This window comes from Phoca vitulina, unplaced genomic scaffold, assembly GCF_004348235.1.
Source record: "Phoca vitulina isolate PV1807 unplaced genomic scaffold, GSC_HSeal_1.0 scaffold7, whole genome shotgun sequence".
NCBI lineage: Eukaryota > Metazoa > Chordata > Mammalia > Carnivora > Phocidae > Phoca > Phoca vitulina.
This window is the reverse complement of record NW_022589710.1, coordinates 11,325,495-11,344,858: the sequence shown is the minus strand read 5'-3', so window position 1 is coordinate 11,344,858 and position 19,364 is coordinate 11,325,495. Positions and strand designations below refer to the sequence as shown.

The following is a 19,364-nucleotide window of genomic DNA, read 5'->3' as shown; positions in this document are numbered from 1 at the left end:
TGGAGAGTTTTAAGAAGAGAAGTGACATGCTCTGACAGGGATTTAAAAGGATCACTGGCTGAAGACAAACTTGGGCACTGGGAAACAGGGAAACCAGTTAGGAGGCTACTGCAGTTGCCAGGTCTAGAGATAATGGTGTCTTGGATCAAAATCTTGGTAGTAGTGAAGGTGATGAGAAATGGCCAGGAAAGGGACAGGATTTTCTAGTAGACTGGAGGCAGGGTATGAAGGAAAGAAAGCGGGGAGTCAATAATGAGTGACATTATTGGTATCTGAATAACTAGAAGGAGAAAGTTCTATTTACCAAGAGAAGAAAGGTGGTAAGAGGGGCATCTTTAAGATCAGGAGTTTAGAGCTATGGAAAATGAAGGAGACCTTTGCCCTTACTCTCAACATTTCTGCTGCTGCCATTTCACATTGATAGTTTTCTCTTCCCTCAGAAGTAAACAGTCTTCAGTACCAGTGTGTTATTGTTTCTAATCTATCTTAGTCCCCATTCTATTCTCTAGGGAGACATAAATGAAAAGGCAATAAAAACTGATACATTTATTCAACAGTGAAAGAAAAACTGAATCAGAAATCTGAGGCAGCATTTTCTAAGGAAAAGAAACTAAAAGTGGGGTCACTCTGGGTAGTGCATCACTTCCAACACATTATTTCTAAAAGTTCATTTAAAATGGTTATTTAGAACTCACAATATTTTTCCCGTAAGTACAAATTTATTAGAAATGACTTGGTTTCCATGCCAACTACATAACGGGGCTACATTATAACAATAGCAGTACCAGCCTGAATTCAAGGGAGAAAACATCACGGGGTATAAGAGAGACCAGACTTTCTTGCCCTTGGCCTAAGAAAAAAAAAGTTTCTCCTTTGCACACTCCCACCTTGTTCAAATCTCCCACACTAAAGGTACCTTTATCCTCTGCCTCTAGCGCTGTAATCTTCATGAAACCTCCCATTCTACCATCCTCTTCAAGTCTGTCAGGAAAAATGTTCTCCATGTCTAAAAATTGGCCACCCAACTCTAATACAGTGGCAACCAAACACCGACCACCACACACAATTCTCATTCCCTTGTAAAACAAAACTCAGCAAGGCATCAGAAGGAAATGCACTGCTTAAAGATAATTCTAATAAAAATAACATGATCCCAGTTGGAAGAATTTCAGCAAGTACTATATAAGAGAAAATGAAAAAGAATACAGAAATAATGGAAATATTTGATATTGAGAAGGCCACTGCAAAGAATCCGCCTGCTTCTCTTTGTATGTTTTCACCCCTCCTGTACTTCTAAACTCATTGATTTTTCTGTAAGTTTCACCATAATTCTTGCACCAACACCCTGGATGATCTAGAGATTACACGCTTATTTTCCAGTTTTCAATTGTGGAGCTGAAGAAGAGGGAATAGGGAATAACATTAATGATTAATTAAGTATGCATTAGGTAAAATGTTCCTAAGTTAAGGACTATATTCATTAATGGAGTTTTATAAAGACTTCAAAATATATGAATTTAAAACTATACTTAGCATATAATTACATTCCTTTCTCAGGTTTTTTCTTAAACTACCAAACCCCTCAAGTTTGCCATTTGTCACTCAACACTTTTTTAAATCTTGGCGGAGGAGGGGGGACACCTCATAGTTCATCCTAGAGATAACTAGAGCTTCAAACCCAGAAAAAATGAGCATGCAGAGTTCTGAAGACTTTAACAAAGGGCTCAGTCAGCTCACATCTTTCACGTTTGCAGCTGCCCTTCAAACCAAAATCAGTAACAACACCACCACCAACAGACACCTATGTTAGATCAGTTCTTATACTGACATTCATTTGGGTCACATGTGCTGTCTTAAGTCTGTAATTAGAGAAACACCAGAAGGTCTCCTTTCTGTCAATTAACTCAAGAGATATCATCAAGCAGAACAAATGGTCTGATTTAAACTTAACCCTAAAAACTCAATTAAGTGTACCACAGGCGATTTGCCTTCCTCCAATTTCTTTTTCAGAAAACAGAATCCCAAGTCATTAAAGTTTTATTTAAGAAATTCTAAATCACAGGATTATGGGGGACGGCTATTGGGATTAAAGTTTCATTAAGAGTTAAAAAAAGAGTTTCATTAGAAGTTCAAAATGAGAGGACCATGGTAGGCTATTATTTCCCTCTTTAGAGCTATCTATTTTGACTGAAATTTTTTATAATTAATAAATATCATTTTTGTGATTAGAACAAAAACACTTCCATTTTGGAAAGTGACAGATGGATGGGGCATCTGGGTGGCTCAGTTGGTTGGGCATCTGCCTTTGGCTCAGGTCATGATCCCAGGGTCCTGGGATCGAGCCCCGCATTGGCTCCTTGCTCAGTGGGGAGCCTGCTTCTCCCTCTCCCTCTGCTTGCCACTCTTCCTGCTTGTGCGCTCCTTCACTCTCTCTGTCAAATAGATAAAATCTTTAAAAAAAAAAAAAAGGAGAGTGGTAGGTGGGGATGAAATAAGTCTCAATAAGAACTAAAAGAGGGGTGGCTGGGTGGTGCAGTTGGTCAAGCATCCAACTCTTGATTTCGGCTCAGGTCATGATCTCAGAGTCATGGGATGGAGGCCCGTGTGAGGCTCTGCACTCAGCGGGGGGAGTCTGCCTAAGACCCTCTCCTCCTCTCCCTCTGCCCATCCCACTTGTGCTCTCTTTCTCCAAAATAAATTAATTAATTAAAAAAAAAAGAACTAAAACAGAAGACACTAAATAGAAAATATGCCGGAAACAAAAAGCTGAGTAGTGAGACTGTTCTTTGTTTTAACTTGTTTTGTTAATGTTTGTATAATAAAATCAAGGGAAATAAGTTTTACTTAAACTTTTCAAAGAGAGAGAAAAAGGAAACTACATCTATAGCACAGTATTTCTAAAGCAGTGGTTCTCACGCTGTGGTTCAGGAAATCTGTAAGGTTACAACCTATTTTTACAATAATATTAACATGTTATCTGCCTTTTTCACTCTCATTTGCTCACAAGTGTGCAGTGGAGTTTTGATATAATATCAAAGAATAACCACAATTATCTGAAAATGTGAATAAAATAATCTCACCTTTTCTAACTATGTTTACCTCTTTGAGCTTCCATTTTTTCATATGCTTCAGCCAAAATCACATACAACAGACTGAGTACAGAAACAGATATAAAAATTCAGTTGTCTTCTATTAAGCCATGTAATTAAAGACATTTACAAACATATAACAATGCCTCTCTTTTCACAGATTGTTTTTGTTTTGGACAACAGTTATTACTGAGGAAATGTTATTTATATTAACATGTAATAGTTTTTATATTGTTATTTCAAAGAAATTAATACATATTTTTAAAGGTTCTCGGTTTTAATTTCTAATCCAGTAATTAATTATCAATAGATAAAATCCCACATAAACAAAAGCTCTCAGGAGTCCTTAATTTTTAAGAATGTAAAAGGGTCTTGGGGTGCCTGGGTGGCTCAGTTGGTTAAACGTCTGACTTCAGCTCAGGTCATGATCCCAGAATCCTGGGATCGAACCCTGCATTGGGCTCCCTGCTCAGTGGGGAGTCTGCTTCTCCCTCTCCCTCTCTGCCTCTCTCTCTCTCTGTCAAATAAATAAATAAAATCTTAAAAAAAAAAAAAAGAATGTAAAAGGGTCTTGGGGCACCTGGCTGGCTCAGTCAGCGGAGTGTGTGACTCTTCGTCTCGGGGTTGTAAGTTCAAGACCCACATTGGGTGTAGAGATTTTTGCTATTCTCAAGTATTTGTTAGGCTTTAAGAAAAATCACTCTACAAAGGAGTATTTTTTAAGGTACGAGAAACAAGTGAAGTGAATTTATAACTTACAGGACAAATGATTAAGATCAGATTTGCTTCACAATCATCTGAGGGGCAAGGGAAGAACAGGTGGAGGTATAAATGAAGTAAGAATGGCCATGAGTTAATAATCATTGAGCTGGGAGTTTGTTATACTAGTCTCTCTCCTTTTACATATGTTTGAAATTTTCCCTAATAAAAAGATTAAAGAAAAATTGAACTCATACCTTAACAGTTGAATTAAAAAAAAAAATCTGACTGTAATGTAATTTATTGTTAAGAATGAAGGAAAATAAGGGGGAAAGTTCTTACTAATATTAAACTAACAGTATCCACATAGCTCCAAACGCTCTTTTTGATCTTCACTGATGTTCTCTCAATTAGTTTCATATAGTTAAATCAGTAGGACATGCATACTATTTGGAGTTCTGCTTTGTTCACTTAAAATTCACATATACAGCTCCCATCTTTATCTGCTATCACTAACCAGACTTCAAAATGGCATAGATATCTTTCAGTTTAGTAATAAAAGAAGCTTGCCAAATCCTTTAACCTGATTGATCGGGCTGTAAAACCTAGAATAATTTTTACATGTTATACTATTGCCATCTGCTGGCTGTGATGTCTAAGTACAGTAAACAAAGGTTTAAAGCAGAAAAGCTAAAATGACTGAGGTTTTCTCCCAAAATTATCCTGTAGAAAAGAAGCTGCCATACATACATTAGGGCTCCTCAAAACCTCACATTAGACAAGATGGGGTGTGTTCAGGGTGGTATGGTTATAAACCAAAACCTCACATTAGAAGCAGTGGTTCTCGACCCTGGGCTGCATTATAAAATCACCTGGGAGCTTTTGAAAATCCTGATGTCTGGGCCCCAAAACCGGAACAATTAAATCAGAATCTCTATTTCATAAAAATGAAAGGCAAGCCACAGACTGAGAGAAGATATTTGCTGAAGACATATCTGACATAGGAGTTTAGCTAGAATACATACACTGTTACAACTAAATAATAAGAAAGCAACCCATTTTTTTTTAAGATTTTATTTTTTAAGTAATCTCTACATCCAACATGGGGCTCAAACCCAAACCTCCGAGATCAAGAGTTGCATGCCCCACCGACTGGGCCAGCCAGTCACCCCGAAAGCAACCCAATTTTAACAATGGGCAAAAGATCTGAACAGGCATCTCACCAAAGAAGATACATAGATGGCAATTAAGCACATAAAAAGATGCTCAACATCATCAGCCATTAGGAAAATGTAAATTAAGACCATGATGAGATACTACTTCAAATCCATTAGAGTGGCTAAAGGTAAAGAGACTGACCATAGTAAGTGTTGACCAGGATATGGAGCAACTATAATATTCATATACTGCTGGTAGAAATGTAAAATGGGACACCACTTTGGAAAATGGTTTGGCAGTTTCTTAAAAAGCTACACACACACCCACCATAAGACCCAATCATTCTACTGCTAGATACGTATCCAAGAGAAAGAAAAGTTGTAGTGGGTTAGTATCCCTTCTGAAATTCATGTCCACCCAGAATGTGGCCTTATCTGGATGCAGATGTAATTAGTTAAGATGAGATCGTACTGGAATAAGGTGGGCCTTAAATCTAATGACTGACGTGCTCCTAGGAAGAAATGGCATACAAAGAAGAGGCAGAGAGCGAAGAAATATAGCTAACAGCCCAGAAAAACCAAGGATACCAGAAATTGGGAGCTTGTGAAGCTTTAGGAAAAGAGAAGTAAGGATTCTTTCCTAGAGCCTTCAGAAGGAGCATGGCCATGTCAATACCTTAATTTTGGACTTCTAGCCGCCACAACTATGAGAGAATAGATGTCTGTTGTTTAAGTCACCAGTTTATAGCAATTTGTTACAGCATCCCTAGTAAATAAACACAGAAGCACAAAGTACAAAGACTTCTACAAGAATGTTCTTATTAACTATATTTTTAATAGCCCCAAACTGGAAATAACCCAAATGTCCATCCATAGGTGAATAAATTTACAAGTTGTGGTATAGCCACCCAATGGAATGTTATTCGGGACTAAAAATGACTGAGACACAAAACATGGATGAAATCTCAAAATTATTGTACTGAATATAAAAAAAAAAAGACAAAAACCACTATATATGGTATGATTCTATGGTGTTTACCTGGGGGTGGGGTGGGGGAGCAAGAGCGAGGTACAGGAGTCATTACAAAGTGGCATGAAGAAACTTTTGGAGGTGATAGATATATTCATTATACTGACAGTGGTGACAGCTCCACAGAGGTATATATGTGTCAAAACTCAAGTTGAAGGGAAGATGGCAGAGATGGAAACTCCAAGAATCTGTCTCTCCCACCTAGACAACAATTACACTGACAGAAACTGATGTAACTATTTTGGAACTCTGGAGTCTGTTGAAGGCTTGCAACTTGCAGGGGAGGCCTTGGATGAGAAACTGTCCTTAATTTTGTTCAGTTTTAGCTCCTAGCGCAGCAACAGCTACCTATCCCTCACCCCATGCCAAATGGCAGGCAACTGCCATGTTCCTAGAGCAGCTTGCATACCTGTTATGGGAGCCAGACAAAAAGGATCCGTCCTCCAAATAGTGGGGATCTACACTCTGCTGATTGCTGCTTTTGATCAGAGGTTCAGACAACAAAGCACACTCACAAAGAAAAAGAAAATCTGAATACACCTATATGTCGTAAGGAGATAGAATCAGTAAAAGAAATCTCCCAACAACAACAAAAGCTCTGGACCTGATGGTTCACTGGCAAATTCTACTGAACATTTAAAGAATTAATACCAATCCTTCTCAAACTTTTCCAAAAAACTGAAGAGAGACTACTTCCCAACTCATTCTTTGAGGCCAGTGTTACACTGATACTGAAGCCAGGGAAAGAAACTACAACTACAGACCAAGATGCTCCATGAACATTGATGAAAAAATCCTCAACAAAATACCAGCAAGCAAAATTCAGCAGTATATTAAAAGGATCACACACCACATGACTAAGTGGGATCTGTTTCTGGAATGCATGGATGGTTCCACATATGAAAATCAATCAGTGTAAGAGGCCACATCAACAGAATGAAGGGGAAAAAAAACACATGATCATCATCTCAATTGAATGCAGAAAAGCATTTGATAAAACCCCCTTTTCATGATTAAAAAAACCGAAAACTAGAAATAGAGGGAAACTATCTCAATGTAAAAGCCATATATGAAAAACCCACAGCAAACAATGGTGAAAGACTGAAAGCTTTTCCTCTAAGATTAGGACCAAGGCAAGGATGCTTGCTTTCACCACTTCTATTTAAATATATACTGGAAGTTCTAGCCAGAGCAATTTAAGCAAGTGAAAGAAATAAAAAGCACCCAAATCGGAAAGGAAGATGTAAAATTATCTTTGTTTGTAGATGATTTGATCATATATCCAGAAAATCCTAAAGATTCCACACCAAAAAAAGCTGCTAGAATAAATCAATTTAGCAAAGTAGCAAGTTACAAAGTCCACATACAAAAATTGGTTACATTTCTATTAACAATGAACAATCTAAAAAATAAATGACAAAAACAATTCTATTTACAACAGTATCAAAAAGAATGAAATACCCAGGAAGTAACTTAACCAAGGAGGTAAAAAACATTATAAATTACACAAGATTGCTGAAAGAAATTAAAGACATAAATAAATGGAAACACATCCCATATTCATGGATTGGAAGACTTAATATTGTTAAAACATCAATACTATCCAAAGCAATCTACAAGTTCAATGCAATCCCTATCAAAATCCAAATGATATTTTTTGCAGAAATAGAAGAACTCACCCTAAATTGATGGTATTTCAAGGGACCCTGAATAACCAAAACAATCTTAAAAAAGAACAAAACTCACACTTCCTGATTTTAAAACTTACTACAAAGCTACAGTAATCAAAACAGCGTAGTACCAGGGGCACCTGGGTGGCTCAATCGGTTAAGTGGCCGACTCTTTTTTTTTTTTTAAGATTTTTATTTATTTATTGAGAGAGATAGTGATAGAGAGAGAGCATGAGAGGGGGAAAGTCAGAGTGAGAAGCAGACTCCCCGCTGAGCAGGGAGCCCGATGCGGGACTCGATCCTGGGACTCCAGGATCATGACCTGAGCCGAAGGCAGTCACTTAAACAACTGAGCCACCCAGGTGCCCATGCAGCCGACTCTTGATTTTGGCTCGGGTTATGACTCAGGGTCTTGAGATCCAGCCCCGCATCAGGCTCCACACCCAGCATGAAGTCTGTTTGTCCCTCTCCCTCTGCTCTTCCCCCTGCTTGAGCTCCCTCTCTCTCTCTCTACCTCTCTCTCTGTCTCATAAATAAATAAAATCCAAACCCCCCCCCCAAAAAAAACAGCGTAGTACTGGCATAAAAACAGACATATAGACCAACAGAACGGACACAAACCCAAAACATCTCATGTATGGTCAAATGATTTCTGACAAGGGTGCCAAGACCATTCAATGGGGAAAGAACAGTCTTTTCAACAAATGGTGCTGGGAAAACTAGATACTGACACGCAAAAGAATGAAGTTGGACCCTTACCTAACACCATATACAAACATGAACTCAAATGAATCAAATCAAATATAAGACCTAAAAGAGTAAAACTCTTAGAAGAAAACAGAACAAAAGCTGCATGACATTGAATTTGACAATGATTTTCTTGGCTATGACACCAAAGACACATGGTAATAAAAATAAACAAACTGGACTTCCCAATATTTAAAAATGTTCGCACATCAAAAGACACTATCAACAGAGTAAAGAGACAATCCATAGAATGGGAAAAAATATTTGTAAATCATACTACCTAATAAGAGTCTGATATCTAGAATATATACAGACCACCTAAAATTCAACAGCAAAAACCAAAAACCCAGTTCAAAAATGGGCAGAGGAATGGAATACACATTTCTCCAAAGATACACAAATGGCCAACAAGCACATGAAAAGATGCTTAACATCACTAACCATTAGGGAAATACAAGTCAAAACTATAATGAGATATTACCTCAGACCCATTAGAATAGATACTATTAAAAAAAAACAAAACAGAAAACAGTACGTGTTGGTAAGGATGTGGAGATATTGGAACCCTTGTGCACTGTTGGTGTGAATGTAAAACAGTGCAGCCACTGTGGAACACAGTTCCTCAAAAAATTAAAAATAGATTTAGCACATGATGCAGCAATAACCCTTCTAGGTATATACCCAAAAGAACTGCAAGCAGGGTCTCAAAGAGATATCTGTAGCCCAGGCTCATAAACAGCATTATTCACAATAGCTAAAATGTCTAATCAACCCAAGTGTCCACTGACACTTGGATAAATAAAATATGGTATATACATACAATGGCATATTATTCAGCCTTAAAAAGGAAGGAAATTCTGCAACATGCTACAACATGGATAAACCTTGCGAACATTATGCTAAGTGAAATAACCCAGTCAAAAAGGCAAATACGTCCATTTATATAAGATACTTGCAGCAGTCAAAATCATAAAGACAGGAAGTATTGTGGTGGTTGCCAGCAGCTGGGAGGAAGGAGAGAATGGAGAGTTACTGTTTAATAGGTATAGTTTCAGTTTTACAAGATGAAAAGAGTTATGGGGATGGATGATGGTGATGGTTACACAACAATGTGAATGTATTTAATATCACTGAACTGTACACTTAAAACCAAAATCTCGAGGGGGTGGAGTGCAAGTATCATTAATTTAAGCCGTATTGAAGTCAGTTCCAGCTACTTGCTCCCAGCACAAAATAATTTAAAATGCTGAACATGATATAGCTCTAATATATAATGCAATGAATGGTGTCACAGACTGAATTGTGACCACCTCAGAATTCATATGTAGAAGTCCTAGCCCCAAGCACTGCAGAATGAGACTGCATTTGGAGATAAAGCCCTTAAAGAAGTGATTAAGGTAAAATGAGGTCATAAGGATGGGCCTTAACCCAATTTGACTGGTGTGCTGGACAGAGATACCTGGGACGCTCAAGCACAGAGGAAGTCCATATGAGGATAAAACAAGAAGGGGGTGATCTGCAAATCAAAAGAGAAGCCTCAAGAGAAACCAAAACCTGCCAACACCTTGATCTTGGACATCTAGCTTCCACAACTGTGCAAAAATAAATTTCTGTTGTTTAAACCATCCAGTTTGTGATATTCTATTACAGCAGCCCCAACAGATTAATACAAACGGTGAGCAAAAACAAAACAAGAGACGAAAAATCTTTGGGAAATGATACTCTGGAGCTACAGTTTACCGTGGGGTGCATGCCAAACCCTGACAGTTGGACAGTGGTGCTGGCCAGGGCCTGGGATGGCTCTTCCTGTCAAATCTTAGCCTCAAAGATTTCACCTGCTCTCTAACCTCAGCCTTCTAGTATTCTTTCCTTTACTCCCACTAAACCTTTTCTTCTTCTTTTTTTTTTAAATTTTTTATTGTTATGTTAATCACCATTAAACCTTTTCTTCTACCCTACACTGAGACTGCTGGTCCCCTGAACTCTCCTAGACAGTGCTCTCTGGCCTTCCCTCCTTCCCCATATAGTCTGAGCGCCATAGCAATCATGTTAACTACTCTGTCAAACGAACGACCTTCCCTTGCTCCCCATCATACTGTCACACCTCACCAACAAAACCCAAAATCTGAGCCAATGCTACATTTTGTCTTCACTACTACCATTCCAGGTGAGCCAAGCTCTGTCAGAAAAATATTAAATCATGTAAAGTCAAGTCTACAAATTACTGATTCAAATCTCAGCACCCATCCCCTGCCACAATCCTGCCTGGAGTTAGCATCTCCCCAATTCTTTCTTAACAACCATTCCAAACTTTCTTCACTGTCTCTAGTGTTGAACAGACTCCCATCTGGTGTCGACTAGACTTTCTACTTGACTCCAACCTCTCACCTTGTACCCATTTAACACAGATGTCATTTTCTTCAAACTTCTCTCCCTCCACCGATATATTTATATCTGCACCCATATTCACTTTCTTTTCTACAGTCTCAGATGAGGCCTCTCCTTTCTAACTTCCCACATTTGCGCTCTTTTTGGCAGCCCCTCCTACTTCTGAACCTTGCTCATTCGTCATCCATTCTCTCCCCTACCTGTCCTGCTTATTTGACATGTTTATCTTTACTGACACCCTTTCTTCATCACCTAAACATGCACAAGTCTCTCCCACATCCCTACATCCTCCCTTGATTTCTACCATCCTCCAGCCACAACTATCCCATTGCTTCTTATTTTCATCTAAACTTCTCAGAAGTACAGTTTACACTCAATGTGTGTTCACTGAGTTGCTCTAACTTGGCTGGCTTTGGCCCCCAGTGTAAGGCTGAAACTGCTCTTCCTGAAGTTATCAATAACTTCCTAGTTACTTAGTTCTTAAGTAATGCATTCTCTCAAAGCATGCTATAGGACTGAGGACAAAGAGGCCCTCTTCTAGTACCCGCTGCTCCTTCAAAGTCACTATGTCTCCACTCCTCACCTCATACCAGGGGTCAGCAAATTTTTCTGTGAACAGCCAGACAGTAAACAGTTTAGGTTTTATGAGCCACACGGTCTCTTGTATATGTACCCAATTGTGCAAGGAAAAAGCAGCCACAGACAATACATAAATGAATGAGTGTGGCTGTGTTCCAATAAAACTTTATTTATAAAAACAGATAGTGGGCTAGATTTGCTCTGCAGGCCATAGTTTGCTGACTCCTCCTCTTTGCTAGCACCTTGTGTCACCCCAGGCACTTCTACATTTCTCTAGAATTTGCCACCTGACTCAGTTCTTCATCACCAGCCTAAGTAACAAGGCACATTACCTGGGACCTGGGAAGCAATCTGTAAACATGGCTACAATTATTATTTTTTTTAAATTATCATACAGACACTTTCAATAAATCTGTGGACGACCAACTAGCACTTTTGGCTCTGTTTCTTCATCTACTGAACTCTCACACTCTGGACTTTGTCATCACTGCAGAGCACTCTACCTCTGAAATCTAACCTCTAATATACACTGATCAAAATCTCCTGCTTGTCATTCTCACTCCTCTCATGCTCACTCTTCAACCTCCACAAGCCTCCAATCCACTTTTATCTCTATTGTCTCCTAATCCACGAGCTCCCACCCATCTTTACTTCCTATCAAGCTTGATCTCATGGTCCCTTCATTGCGCTATCCTCTCACCTACACCCTCAACTCCTGTTTTCCAACTGTACCAGACTAGCAAAGTCCTGTACCATCCCATCTATCTGCCCTCTTTATTCCTATACCTGGATGGCCCAGGACTGCTGAAAATGTCTCACAGATCAATGCCATTACAAACTTATGCTCTGGCCCCAGCTGGGGCTTCAGCATCACCCAGCAATACTTTCCCCAATCCTCTCACAAATAATCCAAACTTCCAAAGCTTAAAACTCTCCTCAAGGTCCCTTAGGCTTAGGCTAGCATACTCTCTCTCACCTTCAAATGACCGATTTACCTCAGGCTCTTCAGAGAAATTAAGAGATGTGAATATATGTTTTCAACTCTTTGCTGCACCAACACACTTAACTTGTCCACTATCCTAATTCCTTTCCTCTAGTCCCAGAAAAAGAGTTGCTTCTACTCCAATCCACCAGCAGTGCTCTGGATCCATCCTTGCCCCTTCTACCTCACCGATACTACAAAAACCAAACCCTGCACAAGCCAGCCACATCGTATGACTTTCTTTGCTGCTCTTTACCCATGGATACATTGCTTATCCTGAGATTCCCCATATTCAAAATGGTTGATATCTTTGCAAGGTTGTTTTGAGTGTAACAGATCTATAAGTGCCTGACATATGGCAATCATTTCACAAATGGTAGCAATTATTATTATTATGTTAATAGCCTGAGGTGAAAGGCGGTGTGACAAGACATGCAATACAGGATTGGAGACCTTCAGTGGGGAAAAAGGGAAGCATACCTGGAAAGAGAAAAAGAGAAAATAATTTCCTTTGACCTAAAATGTTCCAATCTTTCTGTGAATATATCCAGTTGCTCTGTGAATTACAGTAATTAGATATATGACTACTCTTTGCTATTCTCACCATAGTCTGGAGCCTGCAACTCCTCTTAACAGTGTAACACTCTCCACGGGGAAGATTTGCTCTGGGTTCTAAGTCTTTGCCAACAGAGAAAACTAACAAATCTTACCTCCATTAAATGAGAATTAAAGTGATATACATTAAAAAGGAATTATAGCAATGTTTAACCATTGAGAGGTGTCAAACAAAAGTATTCAATTTATGATTCCATCATTGGGACAGAAGCACTTCAAGGTGAGAACCTGGGACATCCTGTGCCAGAAATAAGAGAAGTGCAAAAACTGGGGATAATGGGTGCCTGGGTAGCTCAGTCCGTTAAGCATCTGCCTCCGGCTCAGGTCGTGATTGCAGGGTCCTGGGATCGAGTTCTATATCAGGTTCCCTGCTCAGTGGGGAGCCTGCTTCTCCCTCTGCTTCTCCCTTTGCCTCTCTCTCTCTCTCTTTCATGAATAAATAAATAAAATTTATATATAAAAAAAAACTGGGGGCAAAAACTGATAGGGTAGTGGAGGAAATGTCAAAAAGACACAGGAGCTGGCTTGAAGGGGCTCCCAAAGGATAAATCCAGGATAATTTGAGCATCAGAAAGAATGATGGTGGTAAAGGACGGATTCTAACACAATTAATCAAAAAAAGAAAAAAAAAACAGTCCTCATGTCTAGAAAAGGTAATTAAAAAAATAAAAAGCAGGAGCTCCAAAAAAAAAAAAGAGAGTGGAGTAATACGTGAGGCCAATGCAGATGTCCTGTCATTCTTGCAGATATCCTGTTAACTCTTCACCCAGTGTTTTTCGCATCATGGAGATGATTTCTACTTTGGGAGGTTGTAAAGTGGTGATTTTCTAGTTATTTCATTCCTTCGACATTTATTAACTGGTATTCTATAAAAGATTTCTCTCTTTTTATTAAATAAAAAGTTGAAAGGTGGGAAGACTATTCAGTTAGTCCACAACAGAAATGGTTAAGTCTTTGGTAACAAACAGCATGAGTTGCACACAACCTTGCATCTATCTTAACATCTACTTCAGAAAATACACATAAGTGTCCAATAGATGTTGGATGAGAGAAAGGAAATTTATCTGTTCAAATCATATTTCAGCCGGCAGAAATTCCTAAAGCATTAAGAGCTGCTACAACCAGCTGGCTGTCAGGTATATATGGAACTATGGATTGTCACTGGAACTTTTCAAACAATGAAAGGCAATAGAGTGTGACAGCAAAGGTTTTGGGGTCAGTCGGACCTAGATTTTATTAGTGTGGTGTCCTTGGGCAGATTTAATCTCCCAAAGTCTCAATCACTCTATCTGTAAAAGAGAAATAAAACAGTACCATATAGGGTGGTTATAAGGATTAAATAAGATATAAGATAATGAATGTAAAGTACTTAGCATCACTTAGTAAGTTTTAACTCTAATTTTATCAATAAAATCAGCTAAAAGTTATTCCATAAAATGAAGCTCATGTTTTTATGGACCATATTTTGACTTTATTTTGAAGATTAAAGGTCTTCATATGATCTAAGGGCATTCTGTGAAAATTTTAAGTCAAGGTAAGAAGGCAGAACAATGTTCACTTCTTGTTTCTATTTGGTACCTTGAAGAAAAAGCATTTACTAAGATAATAAGTGACCTTTCCCCAAGGTAAAAGCATTTTAGTTCTTCAACTTAATCTTAATAAACCAGTATAAAGTACTGAAGATTAGCAAAATGAAGCTATTAAAAATGACTAACGGAATCAAATTCAATACTAAGAAAATCTGGAAATAATTTTGTCAAGCTACCTTAAACTCTTTTCATTAGAGAAGTTGTAGGTTTTGTTGCTACTGATTAAAATTTTTTTAAGAATACATTAGAGATAGGATATGACAAAAGATAGGAATTACAAAACATGAAACCATGTTTTCATGGGAGTTACTGAACACAGTTTTTTGGAAGTACTTAGACAAAAAAATGAGCACCTATCTTTTTGGCTTAAGTGGACCTATGCCTAGATAAAACAGGACTGACTCCAACAGATGGATGACAGTCTACCCCAATTATTCTGCTAAATTCTAAAGCAGTCTCTCCTAAAGGTTGGCAACTGTAGCCAGCAGGCCAAATCCAGCACACAGTGTATTTTCATAAATATAGTTTTAATGGAACACAGCCATGCTCATTCACTTATGTACTGTATTTCAAGTTGAAAAGTTGCAGCAGAGACCATATGGCCCACAAAGCCTAAAATATTCGCTATTCGGTCTTTTACAGAAAAAAATTACCAATTCCTATTCTAGACAAGCAATCCACAAAAGGAATAAAATCTGTTCAGGACTCACCTGAGGTGTTGTCTTTTTGTACTGATCACCTCCATCTATCACATCCCTCATGATTTTGCCCTTAAGAAATTCATACTCTTCTGGACTCAGGTGAATAGACTCCATGGTTTTTCCACAGCCCAAACACTGACCGCTGTAATTACAATAGTTTGTGTTAAATGGTATCCTGGAAAAAAACTTTTTCTAAAATGAATAATCCTAGGACAAGAGGAAATTGAAGAGTAATGAAAAAAAAGAACATTATAATCTTTGTGATCATCACATGCATCCAATTTTTTATAAACCTGATAATAACACACATTAGGTGTGCCAGAAAACCCAAAAAAGTAGACTGCTGGGCACCCAGTTTTTAAATTCATTCTCAAAACACAACTGGGTCCCAAATCTGTAGAGGAAAATATCTCTGAGGCTTCACACAAGGCTCACACCACTTTATGGGAAAAACATTTTGAGCACTGAAAATTCTCCATATGCAAAACATGGCTTTTTTTCTTGGGTACTCTCTTAATTATCCTATCTCTAATGTATTCTTAAAAAAATTTTGATCAGTAGCAACAAAACCTACTAAACCCACATCAAGCAAGTTAAAAATTAAATACTGGCCTTTACCTTTCCTTGACTGTTGTGAACTGTCCTTTCCATTGTTCTCCAGGAACACTACAAAAAAAAGATTGCAAAACCAGATCATTAGGAGGTCAGATTCCTACAGAACCGAAAGATAGGCATTTTATTTAGAAACTCAGCAGGCAAGAGCTCTGAAAAGTTCAGGATACTTTCCTAGAATGGTTTAATTAGAAGAGTGGGTGATATACTGTGACAGGGCTAAGGAGATAATGGTACCCTACTGTGGACCTCCTTCTTCCCTTCACTTCTCCTTTGGTCATCCAATCTTCATCTTCACATCTAAATCTGCCTACAGGGGACCCAGTAGCTGACATTAATAGTGTAACCTATAAATCAAACTCAACTCTAACCTTCTCCATAGAGCTACCAGAGATTGTTTCTCCCCAAAGTAATTTCTTCCCTTATACTATCTTCTTATGCACTACTATAAACTGTCAAGTATTATATTCCCAATTAGGTTGTGAATGCCATCATAATAGATCTTATATCACCAAACACCCACAGGGCCTAGCCAAATGGAGGCATTCAAAACTACTTGATTTTTTTGCTCAATCAACTTACCCTTTCCTTTCTCTTACACAGACTACTATCAGCTTCTATTGATTCAATTGCCTTCTCTCCTTCCCTAGTTCTTAACTCAAGATCTCATCATCTCTCTTTCAAACCTACAATTGCTTCCAAATAGATCTTATTTCCAATCTTAATCCCTCTCCAACCTTTGTGTGTGTGTGTGTCTGTGTGTGTTGGCAGTTACCTTTCTAAAACTCTACTCCAGTGGCACCTGGGTGGCTCAGTCGTTAAGCGTCTGCCTTCGGCTCACGTCATGATCCCAGGGTCCTGGGATCGAGGCTCGCATCGGGCTCCCTGCTCTGTGGGGAAGTCTGCTTCTCCCTCTCCCACTCCCCCTGCTTGTGTTCCCTCTCTCACTGTGTCTCTCTCTCTCAAATAAATAAAGTCTTTTAAATAAATAAATAAATAAATAAAACTCTACTCCAAGGTAACAGAGTAAAATCCAAAATCCCTGGCATTCAAGATTTTCACAACCTAGCCCCTCCAGTAATATTCAATAAATTTGTTAAATAAGATAATTAAGCATGGTTGCTATTTCAAAGATCTGTAAAGAGAATATATAATTGAAATGAGAAAAAGAGAAAAGGAATAAGTTTTTAGGAAAAGAGCCTGAAACAAATTAGTGGTGAAGAAATAAGTGAATAAAAGACTGAAGCAATAGGGGCACCTGGGTGGCTCAGTCGTTAAGCGTCTGCCTTCGGCTCGGGTCATGATCCCAGGGTCCTGGGATCAAGCCCCGCATTGGGCTCCCTGCTCGGTGGGGAGCCTGCTTCTCCCTCTCCCTCTTCCCCTGCTTGTGTTCCCTCTCTTGCTGTCTCTCTCTCTGTCAAATAAATAAATAAAATCTTAAAAAAAAAAAAAGACTGAAGCAATAAATAGGCACAGAGCCACTAACATGAATAAAAGCAAAGAGAAAGCAGAGAGCCTTGGAGAGAGCAGCTGGATGATGGAAAGATCCAAAATGAACTGGAACAATGAGATTTTCCATTTTTAACACTTGCATATCATGTCTGATCAGGGTCCCCCATCTGCTCTAACCATCCAAGTTAATGAAATGCATAGATTAAACAGATACCAGTCACTAGGTTTCAGAAGAACTTCTTAAATACTAATACGACCCAAAGACAGCTCCAGTTTTCTTGCTATGAACTCCAGCCACAAGTGCTACTTGTAAGTACATACCGTACACCTCAGGAAAAAACAGATGATCCTTCCACAAAGAAAAAAAATACATGAAAACATACAAGTGCTTGATAATTTCCCTTTAATGTGACGGAGAATAGAACTTGTTTATGCTACTACTTTTTTTAAAGAGAAAGAAAATTTTGTCTTTAATTTTATTTTTTTTAATTTTTTAAAAAAAAATTAAGGATTTTATTTGCCAGAGAGAGAGCGAGAGAGCCCAAGCAGGGGGAGTGGAAGGCAGAGGGAGAAGCAGGCTCCCCGTTGAGCAAGGAGCCGGATGCGGGACTCGATCCCAGGACCCTGGGATCATGACCTGAGCTGAAGGCAGATGCTTAACAGAATGAGCCACCCAGGCGTCCCAAAATTTTGTCTTTAAAGGCAAACAAATCCGAGAGAAGGAAAGAAATATAATCTGAATAGAGTAATTCTCAGCAACAACAAAAAAAGGAGGTGGCTGCTTTTAGGTAGACGTATTAAAATAAAAACATACATATAAAGATCAAAATTACCTCTCAAACCATGTTTTTATACTCTGTGCAAATGATTCCTCAGGATACAGTTGATTATTTCTTAGATACAAAAGAATGTCAAGTAGCTTGTTTGAATACTGATCATCTTTTATGTTTTTTCCAAAATCAAAGAATGCCTTTAAAGTTTTCAGCATAGGAATAAGATCATGACCTAACAATTCCTGATACAAATTCCAAGCTAGGTTTACATCTTGATGAAGAAGGGCTCCCTCTATACAGTCATTGTAGTTCTTTCTTGAAGCGATCATGACTTTTTTGACATCCTCTAACAGCAGCAAGGCCTCTTTCCATCTGTCTGAGTGGACTAATCCCTGGATGAGGAGAGTATACCCTTCAGATTCTAATCTCTTGTATCTGGCTTTCATGATCTCATAGACATCAATAACTTCTGATGTCTGCTTATGAAAGACGCAGAGATACAAATACCTGACCAGCAAATCATAGCCTACAATACCATTGTTTTTTGCAGCTACCCAGGCTAACAGAGATTTGGCCACATCTACAGAGCTATGGGAGTGGGCCATTTGAGAAATGATCCAACTTTCAAATTTAGCCTTTCCTTTGAAATCTTCCTTGAGTTTATCCCACTCTTCTGAATTCAAAGGTTTTGTTGGGAGTTGAATAGTGTTCCTCACAGGTGGCAAGGCACGATCTTCCTTATGAGGATTCATCTCTGATCTCTTCTTAGCCGCTCCAGCTGCAAAAAGATGGGAATCAGAAGAAACTTGCTTATTACTGCCTTCATCTCCTTTCCTGAGATATCTGGCCTTGGCAGTCAGCAGATTCACTGCTTTAGTATTTTGTGCAGACACTGTTTTAAGAGAAAACCACTTCTGTTGGTTCCAGATGCCGTAACAGTCTTTGAGAAAGAGAGAGAGATAAGAGTCTCCTGGGCTTAGGCCAAGATATGGGTTGTTCTTCCAAAGCTTAGGAAAGCTTCGAATACCAGTGAAACAGAAAGTCATCATGCAGTGAGATCAGCACCAGATAGAGAGATGTTTAAAAAAGCCCCTACTTCTGCAGCATAATTAAGGAATTGGGAGTGTGGGCGGAGAATCGAAGCACAACTTCTTAAAAGATGATTTTCAGTTTCTCACAGACAAATCAAGGATCTGCTTTTGAGGCTACTTAATACAACGAAGCCTGCTGAGTTCTCTCCATTAACAACCATCCGGGGACATCCGACCTCGGTCGCAAGTC

At 38.7% G+C, this 19,364-nt stretch overlaps 1 protein-coding gene across 1 annotated transcript in view; it reads right to left on the bottom strand.

The window, feature by feature from the left end:
* PRORP (protein only RNase P catalytic subunit) overlaps window positions 1-19,150 on the bottom strand; it is a 127,824-nt gene extending 108,674 nt beyond the window's left edge. The window contains exons 1-3 of the mRNA XM_032404940.1: window positions 18,144-19,150; window positions 15,865-15,912; window positions 15,256-15,388 (exon numbers count right to left, since the gene is read on the bottom strand). Of these exons, the coding sequence (XP_032260831.1) occupies window positions 15,256-15,388; window positions 15,865-15,912; window positions 18,144-19,132 (1,170 nt within the window). The 5' untranslated portion in view covers window positions 19,133-19,150. The remainder of the gene's footprint in view (window positions 1-15,255; window positions 15,389-15,864; window positions 15,913-18,143) is intronic.
* Window positions 19,151-19,364: the final 214 nt, after the last annotated feature.